Source organism: Phyllopteryx taeniolatus, chromosome 14 (genome assembly GCF_024500385.1).
Source record: "Phyllopteryx taeniolatus isolate TA_2022b chromosome 14, UOR_Ptae_1.2, whole genome shotgun sequence".
NCBI lineage: Eukaryota > Metazoa > Chordata > Actinopteri > Syngnathiformes > Syngnathidae > Phyllopteryx > Phyllopteryx taeniolatus.
In genome coordinates this window covers 12,682,263-12,707,396 of record NC_084515.1, presented here as the reverse complement: position 1 = coordinate 12,707,396, position 25,134 = coordinate 12,682,263, and the positions used below count along the sequence as shown (strand labels likewise).

At 42.2% G+C, this 25,134-nt stretch overlaps 1 protein-coding gene across 14 annotated transcripts in view; it reads right to left on the bottom strand.

Annotated features, from left to right (window-relative positions):
* Nucleotides 1-25,134, bottom strand: part of LOC133489162 (receptor-type tyrosine-protein phosphatase F-like) — a 212,041-nt gene that overhangs the window by 24,258 nt on the left and 162,649 nt on the right. For all 14 annotated transcript variants that reach the window (XM_061797976.1, XM_061797975.1, XM_061797979.1 and 11 more), the window contains 3 exons: nucleotides 23,333-23,557; nucleotides 10,204-10,361; nucleotides 2,951-3,063 (listed from right to left, as the gene is read on the bottom strand). In XM_061797976.1, coding sequence (XP_061653960.1) covers nucleotides 2,951-3,063; nucleotides 10,204-10,361; nucleotides 23,333-23,557 — 496 coding nt within the window. The remainder of the gene's footprint in view (nucleotides 1-2,950; nucleotides 3,064-10,203; nucleotides 10,362-23,332; nucleotides 23,558-25,134) is intronic.

Here is a 25,134-nt window from a genome sequence, read left to right as displayed (position 1 = left end):
CCTGAGATCCATCTGGTGCTGTGGAACCTCTCTGCAACCATACTGTATCTAGTGCTGTAAAATGTGGCTACACAAATGTCAGGAAAAGCCTCCTGGAACAGGGTCTGAATGTGATTGTTTAATTTTGAACACAGTCACATCTCCATTAATAAAAAAAAAAAAGGTGTGCACACTTGCAATCACATTATCTCAGTTTAAAATTTTGATTTACCCTGTTGAAAAGATTTTTTTTTTCCCAATTCAGTTGCACGGGTTATAGGTCAAATTAATGGTGGAAAAGGTTTTAAAATGATTTACCTTGGTCTTGTTTTTTTTATATCACAAAAACCTGGCATTTGAACAGGGGTGTGTTGACTTTTTATATCCAATGCATGTTTAACATCGCGACTTGTTGCTGGAGCACTTCAAAATAATTACAATCAGGGCAGGAACGTTCCCCTGCTGTGAGGCAATCAAGTCAAAGAGAGTGCGAAATGGCAGTCGACGACTCGCAGTTTGGTGAATATTTGATCATAAACGCCTCTGTCGAGTCGACGTGGGAAAAGACGGAGATAAATGTTGACGTTCAGGGAAAGGATGGGGGCGTCAGTGAGAGAGAGGAGAAAAAAAGAGAAAAAGAGATTATCCTACAGGGGGGGAAATGGAAGACAAAAGGGAAAAAGAGGTGGAGTGGGAGGAGGGGAGAACAGGGATCCTTTAGAGCGACAGCGCTGCTTAATTCCTCTGCAGGGGTTGAAAGAGGCTGTGTGTGTGCGCATGTGTGTGTGTGTGTGTGTGTCAGTGTGGTCTCTAATAACCTGTGAGAAAGAATGTGCAAACACACACGCACACGTTTCCAGGGTTGACATTTTCTCTCAGCTCCATTGTTCCTTCCACCTAGCTCACCTTGACATCAGAGGCTGCACAACTCATTACCAGTTGGGGGGTATGAAAGTAGCTGATGGAGGGATGGGGGTGAAAGGGTGTGAGGGGTGGAGGAGAAAGTAAGGAGGAGGCTGAGGTCGGACAACTCGACTAAAGCCTCCCCACTCGGCTACTGTGGACCGACAGTGACAGAGCTAGAAACACTTGGTTTAAGTCTTAGTTTTGCTTCTAGAAAAGCTACAAAGGGAAATAAAGGCAAATGGAACATATTTTTAAGCTATGACTCAGCCATGGTGATAGGATTGTGTTGTTTCAAAGAAGACTGACTGAAAGAGGACTCTTCCTCTGTGTGGGATTCTTAGCCGCAATGCCGGGATATCATGTTTTTAGTTTGTTTTAAATCAAACTCTAGTTGGTGTGCACCAAATCAACTGGTCCGAGACCACCATCCAACCTTGGTCCGCTACAGCCTGCACAGATAGTGACAGAGCAGGAAACAATTGATTTAGTCTTAGTTTCGCTTCTAGGAAAAAAGGCTGGCTTGCAAATGAAATGTATTTCTAAAGGTATGAGCCAGCAACAGTGACGGAACTGTTGGACTGAAAGAGAGGTTCTCCTTGTTTGATGCATACGTAGGCCGCGATGCCAGGATACATTTACTTGTTTGTTCTAAATCATTCTCAAGTTGGTTCCTCAACTCCCTTGGTGTGGACCAAATCAACTGGTCCGAGAACCTCCTGCTATAGGTGGTCTCGGTGTAGTTCCGAACACACCCTAGTGCGGTTGATGTGAAAGTCATCTGACTTTTGTCTGCTACAGCTTGCGAAGATAGTGACAGAGGTGGAAATATTTAACGGTGCTTCTTGAAAGGGCTTACAAATGAAGTAGTTCTAAAATTATTAAACGTAATTCTAAAGCTATGAGTCAGCAATGGTGATGGGATTGTGTTGGTTTCAGAGAGGACTCACTGAAAGTTTCCCCTTTATGAAGCAACGACAGGATACTGGTTTTTACTCCGATTTAATGGAACGCTGGTTGGTGGTCTCAGCTTGCATGTGACATGAATGCGACCCGGGTCCACTACAGTCCGCATTGGAGTGCATCGATATTTATTGTTGGTTTACAATGGTCCTGAACGGTGCAGAATCAACTAGTTTGTGCAGCGGCGTAAGAATCTGTGGCCACGTGGCACAAGGCATGATCGCTCAGTTTTTCATCCGACTATTTACTATAATTCCGACTTTATTACTTTATTACTATGGAGCATTCCAGCATTACTGCCGTAGGGATGGAACTCTCCTAGCGCAACAATTAACGATAACATCGGCAGCTAACAGGTCGAAGCAAAGCGTTACTGACATGCTCTAGCCATGCACGAAAATCATTACAGTCATGTAGCTCGTTAAGCTGTTGACTTAACACATCGTTGGTTTAGCATGCTAGCCATGAGCATCTGAATAGATGTCTGACAAGAGCATGTCATCTCTTCACCATGCAAACGAGTCATGCTTTTATTGTCCAATTTGCTGGTGTGTCGTGGTTATCAACAAATGCCAGTTTTCCACGATTTTGTCTTTATGCCGCTATATTCGCTTATCACGAAAACATTCCGTACAGCAAACCTTCTTCCTGTTGACGTTTTGGTACACAGTTTTAACACAAACCCAACCAGGGGCTGCATGGACATTTTTCACAAACCCATCAACCGATTCGGACTTGATAAAGAGAACGATACGTCATCATCATCCTGGTGCGCGCCAAATAAATGGACCAGGACCGCTTGAAGAGGTGGGTCTCTCTTGCAAGTTACAGCGGGTGTGGTTTGGTCATTTCAGTTCAAGTGTGAATGCTGCACGGACGGACTAGGCAAATGTTTGTGAGTTTTGCGATGACAATCCAAACGTGTTTTTTACAGATGCGATTATAAAAATGGCTTTTTAAAAAATCTGGACCAGTCTTTTAATTGTAAGGATACACCGAATGATTCATCAAAATACCGAGCTGAGACATCCACAACTACAGGGCTGTGTGAACGCAACCGACGACGCGTAACGGGCGGCAAGGGGGATTGAACTCTGTTTCCTACCCGGCGTCTGGTAGTTGAGCCGTCTCATCTCCACAGGGTCGGAGGAGTTGGCCAGCAGGGAGTCTTTCACTCCACCTGAGTGCTCATCCTTGGGCAAGGGCGACGCCCGCTTCCTGCGGGGAGAGACAAACAACAACAGCATTGTATTAAAGGGGGGCCCTGCTGCTAGGCACCGATTCATCCACGTAAGTGGAAATGACGGGGTGATTGAGAGTGACACTGATTGTTTCTCTTTGAAATGCCTTGAAAACTGTGTCTGGATACTTCCTCGATTAAATTTCCCAGAGCGCTTTTAGGAATGAACTTTCTCAATGAATCCCTGTTTGATTAGAACTCTTGGACAGATCAGTGTTTGATTCAAGTTCCTGGAATAATCTGTTCTTGGCTGAACTTACTGTATGGGGTCAAGGTTTGGCTGGACTCTCACAGTTCTTGACTATATCTTGAGGTTGCAGCTGTGTCTGATAGAACTTCTGGAGTGAAATATTCTTGATTGAACCTCTTGGATTGATCATGGTTTGGCTGGACTACATGGAACAATCAGTTATTGGCGAAGCTTCTTAGCAGGACCTATTTCTGATTGAACTTCCTAGTTGGATTTGTTGAACTGAATCTCATAGTAAGATCAGTTTTTGACTAAACTTTCAGGATTTTTTTGGTGTCTGACAGAACTTGTGGAGCGACCTGTGTTTGATTGACGGGTTGGCTAAATTACCTGGACCGACGCTTCTTATAATGATCTGTATCTGAGTGAACTTCCTTGTTGGATCAGCGTTTTATTGGACCTGATTGAATAGATCAGTCTTGAACTTCCTGCAATTATGTTTTGGACGATCTTCCCGGATGGGTTAAGGTTTGGCTAAACTTCCTGGTATGATCTGTTCTGAGTTGAACTTCCTGTTTGGGTATGACTGCTCTTCTTGGAAGGCCAACTGAGGTTAGCTAAGGTTAATGGCATAGCTAGTTAGTTTGTTCAGGACTACTTGTGACAATTAAGGAGAGTCAAGTACCAGGCTATTACCTTCATTAGTCTCACAATTAAGGAGATAGAAAGGCCATCATTTTCCTGCAATGGTCTAGGCTGGATTTGGCTACATGACAGCTGCTGTGTGGGAACGCGTACATGCGCATATGCGTGATTTTCACACTTGTGTCTACGCGTGTGTGCCAACACGTTGTGTTTACAGGCTTTCCAGACTGAGAGGAAAACAGGCGGCTGTTGTAATTAGCTCATCAGCTGTGTGGCACAACACCGGATAATTGAGACCCGTTCTACAGCACCTGTGTCGCCTGGCGAATCCTAGCATAAACTCAGCCCGTCTTGGCTCAGTGGACTGTAACGTTGTCCATCAGGCGGACAGGCCGCATGTATTGTTAAGTTCAGACGGCCAGCATCTGTTGACATGCGCACACATATTCTACACAACAGGCCCTCTGACTGCAAATGGAGACACCCGGTGGAAATTTCACATCTGACTGCACCCCATAAAGTGCAGGTTTTTAGGCCTGCTGAGAAGACGTACAGCTGCCTGAACCCACTGCACCTGTTACGTTAAACGGCGGGGGCTTAAACTAATGCTAGTTGCGTGATCGTTAATCTACGTCACGCATCCTTTTCCTCTCCGAGAGCCAAACTGCGTCCGGGGAGGCACTTGACGACTTGTGCATGTGTGCTCTGGTCTGTGTGATTCCCATTTACATGACACTTAATCCTACTGGGCGGCACGGTGACCGCGAATGGTTGCTTGTTTATATGTGCCCTGCGATTGGCTGGCAACCAGTTCAAGGTGTACCCCGCCTCCTGCCCGATGATAGCTGGCATAGGCTCCAGCGCTCCCGGGACCCCTGTGGGGATGAGCGGCTCAGATCATGGATAGATGGATGGATTAATCCTCCTGTTATGTCGCGAGTCAAACTAACCCATTTGAAGTTAAAAAAATCAAATAGAATTTTTTTTTTCTGGATGAATCTTCTGCTTGGCTTACTGTAATCGACATGTAGAATTAAAATGGTTTATTTTGCGCTTGTACATTTAAAAGTGTAAAAAAGAAAAACGGAACTATCCTCCTCAAATCATGATCGTACTCGTACTAACGACTGATTGAAATGCTGAGTAATGGGTAAATTATGAGACACTTGTTTGTTGGGATTTTTTCAGTTAGTCATATTTTGTGGCTGTACGCTTGCTTAAACCATGTGTTATATTGTCGGTCAAGTCGAGTTAAGTTTATTTCTATAACCCTTAATCACAAAATGTGAAAATGAGAATTTAAAAAAAGCAGTACGTGTAGTGGCTTAATAAGTGTAATCAACTATAAATATTAGGGCTGGGGAATTAAAAAAAAAAATAATTCGGGTAAGTCGACTACAAAAAAAGATCGACAAAAATGCTGCCTTGAAGCTCCACCGGCACCGTGTTTCCTGCACCGTCCATGTTTCCACACGGACATTTCCTGCTAACACAAACACCCACTTGTGATGACGGCAGCCAGTGAGGGGAGAAAGCTACCCGAAAAGACAGAGGATGTCGAAGTTTTGGGATTCATTTTAAGGTCAATAAAAAAATGTAATTCCAAAAAGACGAAAATCAAGTCATATGCATCGACTGCAAAGCGGAGCTGGCGTGTAACAGCAGCACGTCAACAATGATTCAACATTTAAGCAGAAATCTTTCACATTGAAAATCCAGCACGACAAGCGGTTCCGACTTCAAAGTAACGCGTTTGTTAACTTAGCTAATGTAATACAGGTGCATCTCAATACATTTGAAATGGAAAACCTCATGTATTTCTGTAGTTCAATTCAAAAACTCGTATTTTCCGTAAATTCCCTACACCGAGTAAACTATTTTATGATTTCATTTGTTATTATTTGGATGATTTCAGCTTACAGCTAAGGAAAAGCCACATTTTACCATCTCCCAAAAATTAGAATGTTACGTAAGGAACAAAAGTCAAAAAGATTTTTTATATGGAAATGACGTTGGAATTGACCTGTTGAATGAATACGGATAATTTGTGAGTTTCACTTCTGGAATTGCAATGGTTAAAATACAATGAAGCCTCCTAGAGTATTCTAATTTCTTGAGATGCACTTGTATACCTCAACATCGCTAGTCAGAATGTACTGTATGGTGTTTGTAGACGAGATATCATTGTGAGATCGAGACAGTCGGAAATGGAAACTAATTTGTGTTCAAATGCATGAATGCCTACACCATTATTTTCTTTTCATACACACTAACATTCGCTATGACTAACGATTAGAACTGGGACAGTGCGGAGTACCGGTCGGTACACTCTGCAGTGTATTTTAAGGTATGCTATTCACTTTGGAACTTTGTGCGCATCTGTTGCTGTTCACTCACTCACAGTTATAATGTCACAATTTCGTACTAGGTTAGTAATAGCGTTAATGAGATCTAAATGTTTATTGGGAATTTGTTTTTTTTTTGACATTTGTGGATAATTAAACACGCCCCATAATTAAACATGAATGTTATGGCAACACATGCAACAAGAGGGTTAAGTGCTGACCTCGAGTCAACATGGCAGCATTTCAATGTTATTCATGTCATGCCTAATGTGAGTGTGAGTATCTACTTATGAGTTGGAGTGTGTAAGTGTGTGTGTGTTTGTGCAGTAAGTGGTACGCTTAATGAGGGCAGAACAAGCCCTTTGTTAGGACTCCTGCCTGGAAGAACGGGTCTCTGTGGAATGTCAGCTTCAAAGACGGGAACATTTCGTTTTGCGGCACTTTTCCCCCGGCCTGGCATTTACTTGACAATGGACCATTCTGCAGCCGTGTGCTGCCTCAGTATATTCACATATGGAGAAGGTGGGGGGCACTAGGGTTGCATGGCGACGTCGGCTGGATAATGAAACACAGCACGGGCAGACGGGACGGATGTGATGAAGAACACGGCCACCACATGTGGAACATGCACATGTAAACCCACGTCAACCTCACATCCCACACCTCCCCTGACTTGCTTTGACCTGGTTATCAAGGCGTCCTTTGTCTAAAATGTTACCGGAGGTTAAAATGTCAATGCTACATTCCCAAAAGATTTGTTCTAAGCGACAAAAAAATATCCCATATTTATCTTAAACCAATGCAATTGTTCACGTTAACATTTTAATTTGGACTTTGCCAACCAAATGGTGCTACTTCGTTCCCATTCAAAGCATGCAGCAACATTTCATACCTTGTGCTGTTTTTTGCAAGGCTACATAGCTAGTACGCTAGTACTAGTGTGTCGCTTATTGATGTTGGATAATCGTGCATATGTGAGCTTTTGAATTTTAATCCATATTTCTCCATCAGATGGTGCTACCGTTCCCTCATTCAAAGCATGCAGCAACATTTAACACTTTCTACAAAGGTGGCTTGCAACAGAACTAATAAGTGTGTGTCGCTTATTGCTGTTTGATAACGATGTGTATCTTAGAGGTCAACATTGATACATTCATTCATCTTCCATTTCGCTTCTCCTCACTAGGGTCGCGGGCGTGCTGGAGCCTATCCCAGCTATCTTCGGGCGAGAGGCGGGGTACACCCTGAACTGGTCGCCAGCCAATCACAGGGCACATATCAACAAACAACCATTTGCACTCACATTCACACCTACGGGCAATTTAGAGTTACCAATTAACCTACCACGCATGTTTTGGGGATGTGGGAGGAAACCGGAGTGCCCGGAGAAAATCCTCAGAACTGTGAGGCAGATCTGCTAACCAGTGTCCACTGTGCCGCTAGAGGTCAACAATTTATTTAACTGTTCCGCCAGCAGATGGTGCTAATTTTCCCATTCAAAGCATGTGGCAACATTATACACCTCTGTTTTCTGTGCCTCGCTACTTAACTGATAAGCTGGTGTCACTCATTGATGTTGGATAATATTGTGAATGTAAGCGTTTACATTTGAAGTTGAATATTTGTCCATCTGATATTGCTACTTCCTCCCTATTAAAGCATGCAGAAACAATGAACATCTTTTACCGTTTTCCACAAGGGTGTCTCGCTACCGAACTTATAAGTGTGTCGTTATTTGGTGATGGATGTGTGTATTTAAATGTTCAAATTCAGATGGTGCTATTTCACCCCTTTAAAAGTATGTAGCAACATTTCACACCTTTACTAAAGCGATAAGTGTGTGGCTTCTTGATGTTGGATAATGGTGTGTGCGAAATCTTTGGAATAGTAATTTTAATATTTGTCCACCGCATGGGTCTATATACTGTATCTCACAGCCAAAGCATGCAGCAACATTTCACACCTTTTTTTTGTGCAAGGTTGCTTCGCTACTGAACCGATAAGCGTGTGTTGCTTATTGATGTCTGATAATGGTGTATATCTTATCAGTCCACATTCTGCTTTATAAAATAAATGTCACGTTTGTTTTGTCAATTTGCTTTGACTTATCAAAGAAGAAGTCTGGTGCGTCTCACGTCTGGTAAGACCCAACAAATATGACTTGGCAAGCCAATTTAAGGCAGCTTTCCCTCCATTTTGTCACACTTTTGAATGTGAGAGGAAGCAGACCCACAGTGAAGACTACACAACACGAATGGAGAACACACCACTGATGATGAGTGACATTACCCACCTCTCCTGTTTGCTGCGTTCGTACAGAAAAGGGAGGGAGAGGGAGGGAGGAGATTAATAGGCAATTATTATCCTCTTGTTTTTAATCCAGCTCTTTGAAAATGTCAAGCATGAGACGTTACGGTAGGCCACTTTTCCACCAACAACCCCGTCGTGGGCTCGGTGTTTGGCAAACACGCAGGTAGCAATAACAACCGCGCCGGCGAGAACTCAATTATGCCTTTGCATGTTTTATTGGCAGCAAAAGACAAAAGTGGTTCACAGCTTCCAGCCCACACTCTCTCCTGTCAATCTGTCGGCACGGAGGAAAGAACTTCGGCGGAGGCGCAGCAGTGGGCTGTCTCGGGGCCTGTTAGCAAGCCTAGGCGAGTCTCCTAGCGGTCTGCGGGGAGACGCAGGGGGTGGCTGGAGAACAGGTCGGCTTTTGAATGCTGCTGCTGTTCTTTTAAAATGCAATGACCCATCAGGATAGAATTACTGTCAAACAATAGTAAATTGAGTCAGGAAAAAAGATGCGATTCACCTTTGACAGGTTTCTGAATTGCACCCTTTGGTGTGGTTTAATGGAACTCTAAGCGGATTTGGTTGATCACAGCAATTGAAGTTGAGTGGCCGTTTCTTCAGTTAGCCTAAAAAGGCAAAGCTACCCCCCAAAAACGACACATTTCTTCCTAGCGACAAAAAAAAAAAGTCCAGCATTTACTCTTACATAAACAAATGCAATTATGTGTGTTATAAATCTAATTTGGACTACTAGCTTTGCCTCCATCCATCCATTTTCTGAGCCGCTTCTCCTCACTAGGGTCGCGGGCGTGCTGGAGCCTATCGGGCAGGAGGCGGGGTACACCCTGAACTGGTTGCCAGCCAATCTAGCTTTCCCTTTTTAATATTATTATTTGCCTACCGGATAAAGTTGCTTTTATTCCCCATTCAAAAATGTCAACAAATTATACTAGTTTCCTCCAGGCTGCCTTGATACTGAACTGACAAATAAGTGTGCGCCATGACTGATGCTGGATAATGGTGTTTATTTTAGAATTTCACACAACAATGAAGGGTTAAAATCCTGGAACATAATTCATATTTCATATGTACTGCTCAGGCTATGTTCTTTTAAAAGATTCACTTGTTTAAAGTTGGACAAAGCAGCATTAGCAGTGTGACAATATTTCTTATTTTGTTGTTGGTGATGATGTGATTAAGGGAAAATTTTTTCCCATGTGGGGTTTTGTTGGGCTGTTTAACTCACTAGTCCCTATAAAGTAATTCCTGTTTGCACTCTTGCAGCCAATAAAAGGAGAGCATGACATCAGGGTTTGTTGCAACACATTTTGGTTCGCTTGGATTATTATTTTTTTTTTCCCATATTGGGAACAGAAAAAGCAAAACTATAGGTTGGAACGCACCCCAAAAATATAATGTTAACAGCTAGTAATGACAGGAAAAATAGCAAATATCGTCGCGAGTTAAATGGTGGAAGGCCAACCATGTGCATTTTGTTTAGTTCAATTAGAAAATCATGCAACTACATTTGGTTACTCTTCAACTGTCACATGTATTAAGCAGCACAATAAGTACGTTGGGTCTTTCAGTAAGTGTAGAGCACATATCACGTTACACACACACACACGAAGAGGCCCACTCACTTCTTAAAGAGCAGGATGGCTATGACGACGCTGATGATGAGCACCACGGCAAACACGGGTCCCATCACCCACAGCATTTCCGTCTGCTCCGCCCCCTGAACCAGCGTCTGCGTGGTGACCTGGATGAGGTCCGAATAGGGACTGGCCGAAAACGTCATCTGTTGGGGGAGGGCGGCAAAAACATACGCGTCATGGCGTCAGTACTGAAGCAAGGCATAATAATCAGCCATTTTGCGCAACACAACACTGCTGTTAAAACCTTTGCCGAAATGCAATATCAATGCCCGTACCCACTTAGATAGTGGCTCTGGACATTTTCTTTATGTTTAACTGCTGACTTGAACTGAAAACGATGACAAAAATGTGCTGTTCAGTGTGAAAAAATATGTCGTTGTACAGAGATGATCGCAAGAACATGTATGCATAACATGTTTGCTTGGGTTCTGTTTGACTAATATAGCAAAATATATTTGGCTAGCCTGCTAGCTAACATCAGCTCTACAATGCGCTGTCCATTTTACCGTCACAAGAGCCATAAATCCGAGTAACAGAAAAGTCAACGAATTAACCAGTCCCCTGAATGATCATATTAACCATGTCTGAATTTTCCATTTTTGAATCAACCTACCTGCTGGAATGTAATTTATGACTGGCCTTTTGTCTCCCTTAAAGGCACTTCACCTCATGTCAATGTGAAGTCTTCCTCTGTCAACTAACACTTTACACATTCAAACTAAAGCAGAAAAGAAGAAAGCCAAAAACATCATTCAAGCCACTTAGGCTGTTTTCTCTATCACCTCTGGCTTGATCAAATGACATGTAAGCGTTGGTTTACTAGTTGTGCAATGAAGAACGTTGGACCTCATGGTGAAAAGGTCTAAAATGACTTCTTGTCATTACAGGATGGTTAAGCATTGTAAAAACAAAAAATGTTCGACCAAAGCAGTAGTTCTGAGTGGCATTTTGCCACCGCGTCATGTTAGAATGAGCTGAGGCAGTCTGATGAGACTTGAGAAAGGTGAACGAGGGGAGGCGGAAAAATGTCCTCATCACCCCAGGGTCCTGCTACAGATAAATGGTGGGCATCGCGTTCGCTTCATTAGTGTGCGCGGCATGACGGTTCAGCGAGGGGAGAAGGCGACGGCGACAGGGGCGTGTAAATGAGACGTCGCCCCCTCCCCGCTCCTTCGTCTTCAAACGACGGCGAGGAGGAGGAAGATGAGGCGGAGGGGTGAAGGTACAGCGGGAGAGCGAGGTGACAGACGAGAGCGCAGCAAAGCTTCTCGTCATTAGAGCTCAGCGTGCTGCTCGTTGCGCGGTGATGTGGGGACGCGCTTCGGGAAGGGAGGAGGGTCACGGGTGACAGATCGCGGGCCCCGGCGGGGGAAAAAAATCGGGCTCCCAGCATGCCACGGCACCGGCAGGCGGCGGTAATCCGCATCATTAGCGGCACAGCGGCCCGCTCTGCGGCACAAAGGCTGATATTAATTGGAAAGATAAACCGAGATGGGCTCATAGTCGTATATATACTTCTGTTATCGCAACTCGAGCGGGGAAAATGTGCACGGCAGGTGTGTGAGCTGCGTAAGGGGAAATGTGGACACACGCACACACACGTCAACAAACACGGTAAGTCAAGTGTGAAAGTGAAAAGGAAGGACGAGGCTGAATTAATTGACCTGTTATTGCGTCATTACATTTCCACCAATCCTGGGTGCGCAGGAATCTTTTCAGGGTGGGACCAAGACATTTGGTCAAGTTCTGACCTTATGTTGTTAGACTTAATGGCGTTCTGAGTTTTATGGCGAGTCATCCGACGTCGTTTGGCTTTCGTTTTTGAAGAACCCCTGCAAATGGCTAAAAATAATCCGAAAATGGAGGCTTCTAACCAAAATAGCAGGTTTCCTGTATCTCTTTGGGCATGGGTTCTTGAGACTTTTTGTGGGTCTACTCATGATAGACATGCATTTTAGGTTTTATGTCGGTCAGGAACCATGCTTTGGAGGTACTATCAAAGGCGTAGGTGAGACTTGAACTGTCACCCCCCTCCCAGTAGTTATCCCGAATGGCCGCCTTGGGTTCTCTGCCGCAGTTGAGTAAAATTACTGTCCCTGACCACAATACGAGCAACTGCAATATTCTTCAAAGACATTTACTTAGTTTGGAGTGAGAAGGCGCTTTAAGGCTTTAGAGTGGCAGCGTAATTACCGCGAGGCATTTGCAAGACCAAGCATACAGTGAGAATGAGATCACAGCACTTTAACGCTGTGAAATGTTGATTGGATTTGTGTGACTGAGTCGCACAGAAAAGTTTACCCGAGCCGCCGTGGCCTGCTTGTTTACCAACTACACGCCGATGAGTTGAGACGCTCGATGACACAGAATATTTCAGCGAGGTCCAAGAAGCAGCACGTGTTTTTGTGGCTGACTCCACGATGGTCATTGCGTGGTGACGCCTCTCACTGGACCTTCTGCGTGATCAGGCTTTTATCTGATTTTTGCACCGTTCAAATGGATTATCCCGAGTCCTCCGCCGTGACCGACGCAAAAAAAAAAAAAAAAAAAAAAAAGAAAAGCTGGGTCTTCTGTTTAGTGTGGCTTTCCTCTGCGTTTTTCCTCTCTAAAAGCACAGCTGCAGTCATTTGTTATGCCACAGGGTAGTGGAAAAACAAACAAACAAAAAAAAAACTTTTTTCCCTCCAGGATCCCCCGCTGGGTTACTGCCCAACGATAGGAACAGGAAGCCCTCTGTCATCTGTCCCGTTTTAGTGTGTCATCGCTCTTTTGTTTCTGAAGATAATCAGAAACTCCGGACACCAAACAGACTGGAAAAGAACGACTCTCATGCATCTGGTGTGCCCGTGACAGGCCAACTATCTTCATAAGGACGCAGCTTAACTGAACCTTGACAACTTATCCTCAAGTGTGTGATTCTTCTTGTTTGTGACGGTCCATCTTTTTGGAAGGACCTGGCTTAACCAGATGTTGGCAACTTATCTTCCAGTATGTGAAATTTTTGTTCATGACTGGCCACAGACAAATTGTCTTCTTTACGGACCAAGCTTAAAATGGACAGAACAGCGTGAAAGTTTTTTTTTTTTTTTTTTTTTTTTAGAGCAAAGGCCACCGAAATCTCATAGTCCAATCGGATGATCGAGAAACTGGGTTAGTGAAAGTGCTTATCAGAGTAGAATCCACCAATCCTTTTTTTTGTCCATACAAATGAACTTGAGGAACTGCGGTAGTAGCTTTTTTTTTTTTGTGAATTATAGATACGCGTGTCATAGCATGCGTGAAACACTGATGGAGTTTGCAGTAGTAACTGCCACAGTGAACTAGCAGCTGATGAAAGGTGGCAGCCAGCAAGGAGAAAACGAGAGCAAGAGATGTTCTGCTAGTTGCACTACATCCAGTTTGTGATCGGGCCCGTGGGCTACATAATGCCCCGCAACCCCCCCCCACACACACACAGTCCCTGGAGCTCCCGATCCGCAGTGCGCAGCGAAAAATACCAACACATTTGTTTCAACTCGCTATTGACCCTGCGAGCCCCTTGTCCTTCCCAAAATGGCTTAAATAAGCCGCAGGGGGGCGTGCAGCCGTGGAAACAAACACACGCGTGCAAAGACGACCATTATGTGTCTCTTGCTGCTTCCCCCGGGGTAGCCCACGCTCGGCTCTTCATCGGAGCGTGACACAACCAGAAGGGAGGCGAGAGGAAGCCGTTGAAGAGAGAAAAACTGGAAGTTGGGGGATGACAATGTACCCGTTTCACACGATTTGAAGCGTGGCAAAGTCAGAGCCAGTGACAATTGCTTTCATCACAAAGGAGGCGTGGCCAATTAGTATCAGATGCCAAGGTTATCACTGGTTGCACCTCCCTGCGATACATTTGCATGCGTTGTTACACTTCGGATACTTAAGGCTTCTTTATACTGACGTCACTGCGGCTGTCCTGCGGGTAGTTTGCCTTTATACTCGAGTGCAACCCACGCGCGCAGTTTTGAAAGTGTACTGCAGTTCACCTCCAAGTCGGGGGTGTCGCTACGGCTGGTATTGGCTAGGACATCACAGGGTGGCGTTTCCTCTGCATTTTTATGGCCATTTCCAGTAGCTGTTTTTACTTTCCTTTCAGTAACAAGGAACAAAGCAACAACAATGGCGACCGTGGAACAGTGTCTGCTGGAACAAATGGACCTAGATGACACCTTTAATTATGTTGCAAAATCGATCGAGAAGGCGGCGGCGTAGATGGTATGTAGAACCAATGGGCACGCTGAGTACGTCATCACAGCATGTGAGAAAAATGGACCAATCACGAGAGATGATCTCCGTGTCGTTCGACGGGCAGCAACAATTTTTGCCGTGTGCGCGTCAAGCGACGCAGAGGGGCCGGGCGGGCCAATTCGTCGGTCACGTGATGCAACGCGGGCATTGTTGGCTGCGCGACCTCGGGAGTATAAAGAGGATGCCACGCCCACTGCGCCGGTGGCCATGACAGCTAACTGGACACGGGGTGGTACCAGATGTTGGAGTAAGCACAGAGGCGTCTGTTTGACCAGGTCTGTACAGGAAGCCAAATGTAAGGCATCCCTCGCATATTTGTACTTTTTTGTACTATTTTTACTCTTCACAAATTAGCCTATTAGTCTGTTTTTTTCAGTGGTACCTTACCTCATCTATTTGCTGAAAAACTCACTGATTCACAATTTTTCGGCTCTTTCTGAAACGCCTTAAAATGCCGCCAAAAATTCAAGATGTTTGTTGTCACATCCACAGTAAAAACACAACGGTAGCACTGAGCAAAGAAATTCTCCCTATGCTAGTCTCCCTCCACTTATACAAAGAATATAAAATATAGAATAGTCTGTCTAAATCGAAAAGTAGTACAGTAATTGTTAAGTTTAAGTGTAGTTGACTTAAGCTCAGTCTGGGTTGTTACAGAGAGTCTTTGCCACCATTTCTTTTTAGAGCTAATGTAAGATGAGTTTTAATGTTTTGCGATCAAATACTTAAATACTTCAAGGGTGAGTGATAGGGGGATTACTGTATCACGGTACTTTAAAACACATTTTGTACTAATATTTTTAAATATATAATATCGAATTATAAGACATTTTTACAACAATCTTCTCCGCCTGCGCCTTTCATCACAGGCTAGGCAGGATGCGGGGCCTCTCTCTTTCTTTCCCGCCCTCTCTGAAGCACATCACACACTATTTCATGCTAGCTCCCCTCCCTCACGCGCCTCTTGCATTAAATGATACTGTTTATACACAGCAGCATCTATCATCCCATTTCACACTTCCCCAGGCTTGTTTATCCGCCTCGGGTTCTGGGGCGACGTGAAGGCGCACTACTGCCTCTTCCTTCCTTCCTTCCTTCCCCGCTTTCCCGTCCCCTCCAAGCTTGGCTGCTAGTGGCCGTTGATAGACGAAGGCTTATTAAAACTCGGGCACTGCCGTTTGATCCACGTCTGGGTGGGCGCGAGGGGGGAGAGCGATGACGTCGTTTAGCGTCCGCTAATGCGTTGTTTTTTATAGACAACAAATGCCCGCAGAGTCGCTCGCGGAGCACAGCGAGGGGCTTCTGTGATGCAATCAGCGAGAGCCGCCCCGTAATCATCACCTCCACTGCGCGCGAGGACCGGCACAATAATAACAAACTGCTTACAGTACAGCACATAGCGTTATTAGATTCCTTTCACGTACTTTTGAAGGCGAGGAAAAGTAAATTCCGCGTGAGTTTTGACGCACTACGCTGCAACGCACAGATTTTATTTTTTTTTTGTCAAAGATTTGGACTGACGGTTCAGTGAGAGGACAAGCTCTGTAGTTCTCTTTCTGTTCTGCCGGGGAAAAATAATCTCATTTTCAATGCCAGTTCCAGTCCGACTCGCGATATAATTAACTTAAGCATAGAGCAGCTATGAGTAATGACTTTCGTTAATCCAGAGCCGCGTGACTCGCGCAAACACACGCGTAAACTTTGGGGTTGGTATCGCTATAGTTTTCTTACATATTAAGCATGAATCCCCAAATTTAATAAGAGATGCTGAAATGCATGCAAAATTGTTTTTTATGTATTTATTTTTTAATAAGCCATGAACTTTTTTTTGTTGAACAAAAAAAGCCACACGATTTGATCCAGGGTTGTCTGCATTTGGGGTTTATCAAAAACAAAATAATGCTGACAGGTTCCTAAACATCATAATTTGCATTGCAATCAATGTTAAATTCTTTGTTTGTTTCCCTGTTTAACATGTTGAATTTTCCCACCTGATTTAATATCAGGCTGTTGAAGCTTTTGCTCTGTAATAATACAGTTAGTAACAACGATTTTGTTACTTTGCAATTTATACTGAAATCCACATTAATTTCATTTAATGTAATGAATAACCTCCCTGACTTAATCCAAAATTGTTGGCACTTTGTTTATGAAAACATAATAACAGAGATGGGCTCCATTTTAGATGCAGGCGTGACTCAGTTGCACATGATGTTACTTGAGATTTTACAATGAAATCAACATTAATTCAGTTTAATCCAATGTGATGCATTTTTTCACCCGATTTATTCCAAGCTTGTTTACTAAAACAAAGTAACGGCGGCAGCCTCTCAGTCTTATAATTTTCATTGAAATCAATGTTTATTAAATGTGCTGAATGTTCTCCCCCAACCTAACCCAAGTTTCGCGGCCCCTGAGGTCAATTCAAACAAAGTAATGGCTAATTGGATTTTTTTCAAAATGGAAAGATCCTTTTTGGATCCCCCCCCCCAAAAAAAAAATGTCAAAAGTCAATAGTGTGCATTATACATAGGTATAGGAGACAATGAAAAAGACTTTCACATTTTATAAATGTATGCCGCCATCTAGAAGCTGTACACGTTCATTCCAATGTGCCACCGCCCACTAGAGGTTATGAAAAAGTTGTACACTTACATTCTACTATGACACCTAGAGGTTATGGAAAAGGCGTAGCCTACACTTTCATTCCAATATGACAGGGGTACATGTGACTGCATATATATACAATTGGGCTTATAAGTTTACATACCCAGGCAGAATTTGTGAAATATTGTTTTTATTTATTTTTTAAAAATATGACTGATGACTGAACAACAACCATCATTAGTTTCTTTCTGAAATGATTGACAGTTTAATTTCAATCCCATTAAAAATAAAATGAAATGTGTATCGCCTGGCCCTTCAGGTTTTCTTTGAACAATTGTACCCATCTTACAAATTCTGCCTGGATAATCAAACACATGAGCACAACTGTGTGTTTTCTCATTTACTAAATAAAAGTAGGGGTGTGAATTTAAAAATAAGAGCAAGTAAATAAAAAGAAAGTATTACGCATTCAAATAAAGTCCGAATAATTCTTTGAAAAAAATTAAAATACAAAAAATACTTCCTGTTTTGATCATATGGGTAGAAGCAAAATCATCCATTGTAAAAATGCATTAAACTTATGTTGAAGGGTTTTCCAGAACTTTGACGTCAACTTTGGGGGTGCGTATTATCCAACCCCAATTCCAATGAAGTTGGGACGATGTGTTAAACATAAATAAAAACAGGATACAATGATTTGCAAATCATGTTCAACCTATATTTAATTGAATACACAACAAAGACAAGATATTTAATGTTCAAACTGATAAACTTTATTGTTTATTGTTAATCATTAACTTAGAATTTTATGGCTGCAACATGTTCCAAAAAAGCTGGGACTTTTTTTGTACCATCATCACAATGTTACTTTGAGTTATAACTAAATCACCAACTATTCACAGTTTAATTAATTCACAGTTGTCGGCACAGTGTATTAAAACAAAGTAACGACAATAGGCTATTATACTTACATTGGAAACGGTGTTAATCCGTAAATTCATTTGATATTTAATGTGGTGATTTTTCTCCTCCAATTTAAACTCCTAATCAGTTTTCAATTGGAGTTTATTAAAAACAAAATCCATTTTTGATGGTGGTGTTGGTCTTAGTTCTTCGTTACATAAACTCAGTTCAAGTCAACGTCAAATCACAGTTTAACATCATCATGTTCCTTTTGCATTAAAATATTTTGTTTTAAATATGTGCTTGACGTTCAAATTAATATGAATTTGCAGTTTAGTTAGTTTACTTAATCCCTGTTATTGGCACTCGGTTCATTAAAATAGTAACGACAAGAGGATCTGTCACTTTATATTTTCCATTGAAATCAACGCTAATCCGTACTTTCATTCATTTTTATCTTGAAGGTGATGATTTTTCTCACACAACTTAATCCAAGGATTAAGGAGTCAACAGAGACCAGCTCCAGTTCTGATGGTGTTACGACTCTTTGTTGCTCATTCCATAAACTCCTGCTGTCCCTTTCGATTTTGACATTGAAATCAACATCAATTTGCAGTTTAAGTCAATGTTTAAGTTGATGAACAAGGTTTGACAGCACGTGGGGTTTATTTCAACAAAGTAACGACGACAGGCACTTGGACTTGACATTTTACACTGAACTCGACATTGACTCTGGCGAACATCTCCTTCCAAGCCGAGCGTATCGCGGTTTACCCACTACGGCATCGGTCACACCTTTCTCTCCCCTTCTCACAGTGGCAGGGGGATTACAGACGAGGACGGGGGCCTAAGGGATATTTAAAGTAGCATTTCAAGGGAATCTGCCCCGCTTTACAGCCTCCCTGGGCCCCCTGTGACCGGGCCCTCTTCTGCCTCTTAACTCCAGCTGCTCTAATCAATCTCCTCCGCTCTCGTCACGGTGCAGAAAGAGAGAGCGGCGGAAAAGGGAGATGAGATGGATGGAAGAGATAGGTGAATTGCCACGGATTTGCAGGGCTCTGCGGGAGTTCCCCAACCCCCCCCCCCCCCCCCTCGCATTTGCGGCTAAAAGTGTGCAAAGTTGTACGGCGACGCCACTGGGACAAACTATGCTGTGCGGCGCTAAGATGGACTCGTTGCTCGCTCGTTTCAAAATGGCAAATTCTCCAAAGGTGAACAGTGTTTTAATTCCAGCCAAATACAACACTTACAAATCAGAATTGCTTTAAAGATTAACGGACCTTTAGTAGGTTTAAAATGCTTCTGCTATATTTTAGGGGAGGGAAAAAACACATTCACTTGGATTTGGTGCTGCATTGTTCATTTCCTAAATGATGTCGCACTTACCTAAAAAAGAAAGCATTAAGGTTTTTTTTTTTATACAGTTAAATATTTATTTAAATGTTACATTATTTTGTTGAATAATTTTTTTCATTTATTGGAGAATGTAAAAAAAATGGAGCCCAAAAAAATAGGAAATGACATTTCTTTTTTTTTTTTTTTTCTCCAAAGTTCAAACCACTATGGCTGCACTTCCTGCATTCTTTATTTCTTAAAAAATACAGATAAAAGTTAAATAATAATTATTGGAGGATCTTTCTCTATTGAATCAGGTTTCATTGGAAAACAGTTTTTACTTTACAAACTATTGATGTTGCACTTTCCTAAAAGAAAAAGAATAGTGTATATATGTATGTATATATATATACACAACCCCAATTCCAATGAAGTTGGGACGTTGTGTTAAACATAAATAAAAACAGAATACAATGATTTGCAAATCATGTTCGACCTATATTTAATTGAATACATTACAAAGACAATATATCAAATGTTCAAACTGATCAACTTTATTGTTTTTCGCAAATAATCATTAAAAGCTGGGACAGGTGGCAAAAAAGACTGAGAAAGTTGAGGCATGCTCATCAAACACCTGTTTGGAACATCCCACAGGTGAACAGGCTAATTGGGAACAGGTGGGTGGCATGATTGGGTATAAAAGGAGCTTCCCTGAATGGCTCAGTCATTCACAAGCAAAGATGGGGCGAGGTTCACCTCTTTGTGAAAAAGTGCATGAGAAAATAGTCGAACAGTTTAAGGACAATGTTCCTCAACGTACAATTGCAAGGAATTTAGGGATTGCATCATCTACGGTCCATAATATCATCAAAAGGTTCAGAGAATCTGGAGAAATCACTACATGTAAGCGGCAAGGCTGAAATCCAACATTGAATGCCCGTGACCTTCGATCCCTCAGGTGGCACTGCATCATAAACTGACATCAACGTGTAAAGGATATCACCACATGAGCACAGGAACACTTCAGAAAACCAATGTCAGTAAATACAGTTCGGCGCTACATCCGTAAGTGCAACTTGAAACTCTACTATGGAAAGCAAAAACCATTTATCAACAACACCCAGAAACACCGTCAGCTTCTCTGGGCCCGAGTTCCTCTAAGATGGACTGATGCAAAGTGGAAAAGTGTACTGTGGCTCGACGAGTCCACATTTCAAATTGTTTTTGGAAATTGTGGATGTTGTGTCCTCCGGGCCAAAGAGGAAAAGAACCATCCGGACTGTTATGGACGCAAAGTTCAAAAGCCAGCATCTGTGATGGTATGGGGCTGTGTTAGTGCCAATGGCATGGGTAACTTACACATCTGAGAAGGCACCATTAATGCTGAGAGGTACATACAGGTTTTAGAGAAACATATGCTGCCATCCAAGCAACATCTTTGTCATGGACGCCCCTGCTTATTTCAGCCAGACAATGCCAAACCACATTCTGCACGTGTTGCAACAGGGTGGCTTCGTAGTAAAAGAGTGTGGGTACTAGACTGGCCTGCCTGCAGTCCAGACCTGTCTCCCGTTGAAAATGTGTGGTGTATTATGAAGCGTAAAATACGACAACAGAGACCCTGGACTGTTTAACAGCTGAAGCTGTACATGAAGCAAGAATGGGAAAGAATTCCACCTACAAAGCTTCAACAGTTAGTGTCCTCAGTTCCCAAACGTTTATTGAATGTTGTTAAAAGAAAAGGTGATGTAACACAGTGGTAAACATGACCCTGTCCCAGCTTTTTTGGAACGTGTTGCAGCCATAAAATTCTAAGTTAATGATTATTTGCTAAAAACAATGAAGCTGATCAGTTTCAACATTAATTATCTTGTCTTTGTAGTGTATTCAATTAAATATAGGTCGAACATGATTTGCAAATCATTGTATTCTGTTTTTATTTATGATTAACACAACGTCTCAACTTCATTGAAATTGGGGTTGTATATATCCACCCATCCATCCATCCATTTTCTGAGCCGCTTCTCCTCACGCGGGTCGCGGGCGTGCTGGAGCCTATCCCAGCTGTCATCGGGCAGGAGGCGGGGTACACGCTGAACTGGTTGCCAGCCAATCGCAGGGCACATACAAACAAACAACCATTCGCAATTACATTCACACCTCCGGGCAATTTAGAGTCTCCAATTAGTGCATGTTTTTGGGATGTGGGAGGAAACCGGAGTGCCCGGAGAAAACCCACACAGGTATGCGGAGAACATGTAAACTCCACACAGGCGGGGCCGGTGTTCGAACCCCGGTCCTCTGAACTGTGAGGCTGACGCTCTAACCAGTCATCCACCGTGCCGCTGTGTGTGTGTGTGTGTGTGTGTGTGTGCGTGTGTATATATATATATGTATATAAAATAGCAAAAGTATACTATTTGCATTTTTTTGTTGCATTTAAAATGTGTACACAAAAAAGCCTCACATTAAAACCAAGGTATGTACCAAACTGTGACTTTTGCCGTGCATACTATACTTTACATCTGCTGAAAATGTAGCAGCGAGCCCTGATTTGCACTCACTCGCTTGGGGCGAGGGGGCCATCTACTAAATATGCATGAGCAGAGTCGCGCGGCAGCCCAAAGCAATCGTCGGCTCTCATTCTTCCCGGAGTCAAGTCCTAACCGTCCCGTGGAGGGCTGGTGCGCCTCTGCGTCGGCGCTCTTTTTGATGCGTCCACTTAAAAAGCAAAAGAGTCTTGTTTCTAAATATTGTAAGGAGCTCTGCGAAAAGCCGCATCTCCGAGGACTCGGCGGGGCCAGTTGGGGGTGGGCTGCGGGGGCCGGTGGGGGGTTGAGAGGGACTTAGCGGACAAGCCGCAATGACTTTTAGAGGCGGCTGTATTAAAGGCTAAGTGGCAATAAAAACAAGCGCGATTTGGCTCGCCATCGCCGCCCATTTTGGACACGCTTTAGCGGCAGCGTAGTTAGAGCCTGGGGATGGCCGATAAACTTAAATAGTTTGTCAGACACGAGGAGCGGCAAGCGGGCCGACTCCTTTGTAATTTGGCGAGTTGAGGAGAAGGCTTTAGGTCTGAAATTGAAAAACTATTTCGACTTACACTGTCATAAATGTCATCAACAAGTTGCGCTCAGCAAAACTGCAACGCATTAAAGATTTATCGTCAAGGTATTGATCGGAACAGTCGGTGATTAACGCTTAACGAGTTATTTATTGTCCTCATTTGGCCCTAACGAAAAAAGTTGCTCCTTAAAGATTCTGTAGAAATATTCCATGCTAATCTAAATATAAAAATATTAATAATATAACAATAATAATAGTTGATATTCTTCCATAATAATAACAATAGTTGATATTTTTCAAATAACTGCCACAAAATACATTTGCAAGGAGGATGTCATAATTAATATTACGACTAAGCCCCGAGATGGGTCGAACTGATCGGCAGTAGTCCAAATTGAACTGCTTCTATGTCAGTTTGCGTTAAGTAAAATGGGGGATACAAAAATGTCATTTGTAATTAATTGTTTTCAATGCAAAACGTTTGGTCACTAGAAACAAATGGGTCACTTTTTGTGTCCTCTTTGCCATTTCAGGCTAATTTAAGGAACAAAGATGACCAAATGTATTTTATTCATCATCTAACCACAATTGTCATACGCACTTATCAGTTCAGTAGTAGTAGGACAAAAAATACATGAAAGTATATCGAAACGAAAAATTGAAAGCCAAATTGAACTGTTTGATGTTAGTTTTAAGATAAATGCGGGATCAAAAATGGCATTTGAAATGGTTTTCAATGGGACATTTTTGTCGCAAGGAACAAACGTGTCGTTTTTTTCTGTGTCGCTTTGTGAGTTTAGACTAACGCCAGGAACAAAGATGACCAAATTCCGCCTGTATTCATTCAATACAGTCAAAAGACCTTGGAAAATACATCTCAACATCCTCTTTAAGGGTTAACCAACAAACGTGCGCGGGTGCAACTTACGTAATTGGAGGTGCTGTCGGTTCCTTCGTAGCGGAGGACGGCCAGCACGAAGCAGACGTACTCCTGTCCGCTGGTCAACGGCTTGTTGTAGAAGCCGTTGTAGCGCTTCTCGTCGCCCAGCGTGAAGACGGGCGGCAGCGAGGCTAGCTTGGCGGCGATGTACGGCTTGGACGCGTCCAGGTGACGCCGCCGCCTCAGCGTGAGGCTTTCGCTCGATTTCAGCAGCTGCAGGAAAAAGAGAATTGTTTTGTGTTATGTCATTTTGTCCAACCTCACAGCAATACTTTGTGTATTTACGCTATATACATCGCAACAGCCGAACCTCTACGAAGGACCCAAATATCTTGAAAGACAACACCGTGCGTCCATCTGGTGAACAAGTGAGCTGCAACATAACGCAGAGCTCTGCGGCGGCATTTTGTTGAGTGTCAAGCGCCGCTCCAGATGCAGCTTTATTAAATGATGATGTCGCAGGGAGGAAACAATGGGCCGCTTGCTGTTTCATGACTCAAGGAGGGCCCTCGCTTTCTCTGCCAGCCTTGTGCTTTATTTAAATATGCTGCTATTAATGTTCTCGCTGTCATTACGCTTCAGTCCCCTCGTGGCACGGGAAAATCTTTATTAAAAGGAATGATAAAGTAGTCATGAAGACTTTATGGAAAGCTATGATGTCTGCAGGTTTAAGGAGGCCAAACTCAAGACTTTATAAAGGCACTTTCAATCAAATTTAAGACCTCTCCTTTATGTGACCATTGGGAGCGGGCGATATCGGTTCAATCTTAAGACAATATTTGCCATTTTGAAGAATGGTTGCGATAATACTTAAGGATTAACTTCATTTTTATGTATAAATGTGTCTATCCAATTACGGGATTTATTTTATTTCACAATGCAATAATTTATAATTGATTTATTGTATGTTTATTTTATTGTTTTCTTTATTCATGTTTATATTTATTCTTATTTTCCGATAATATTTAAGGGCTTTTAAAAAGTTTAGTTCTATGATTTATTTTTGTATATATTAATTTTTTCATCCATTAAGGGACTTATCTAAATTTGGTTTAGATTTATTTACAGCAATGTGTATGGGATTTTTTTGTGCTCTTTTGTTATGCACTGCACGTATATATCAATTCAGCAAATTGAGGGATTTATTTTATTAACGTTTATCATTTATTTTGCACTAATAATTAAAATGGTATTGCATTCATTTTAATGGATATATGTTTTTATTCATCCTATTTAGAGATTTTATCATTTTATTTTGCAATACATTTAAGGGCTTTATTTATTTATTTCTTTTTAATTAATGTACTCGCCCATTAAGGGATTTTTTTAAATTTTATTTTCAGCATTTATTTTGAGACACTGTTTAAGAGATTAAGATTGTATTTTTATTTTGTTATATACTTTATGTAGTGTATATTTCTTCATCCAATCAAGGTATTTATTTTATTTCAATTGCACTATTTTTCAAGATTATTTGCTTTATATATTATGTATTCATTTAATTTTAATTTTACAATTGATTCTATTTATTTTTGTAAAATGGATGGACGGGATTTCAATAAAGAATTATTATTTCTTTTAGTTGTAGTTCAATGTTTATTTTCTGACAATATTTAAGGGATTTCTTTTATTTGTATTCAATTTGTAAATTATTTTGCAATTATATTTAGGGGATTTTTTTCAATTTCATTTTGTAACGTATCAAATGTATTATATTTATGTATTTACAAACGCTGACGCTAAGACTAGCCCTGGTGCTCATGTTTTTACATGAAGGCGAAAGGTTGGTC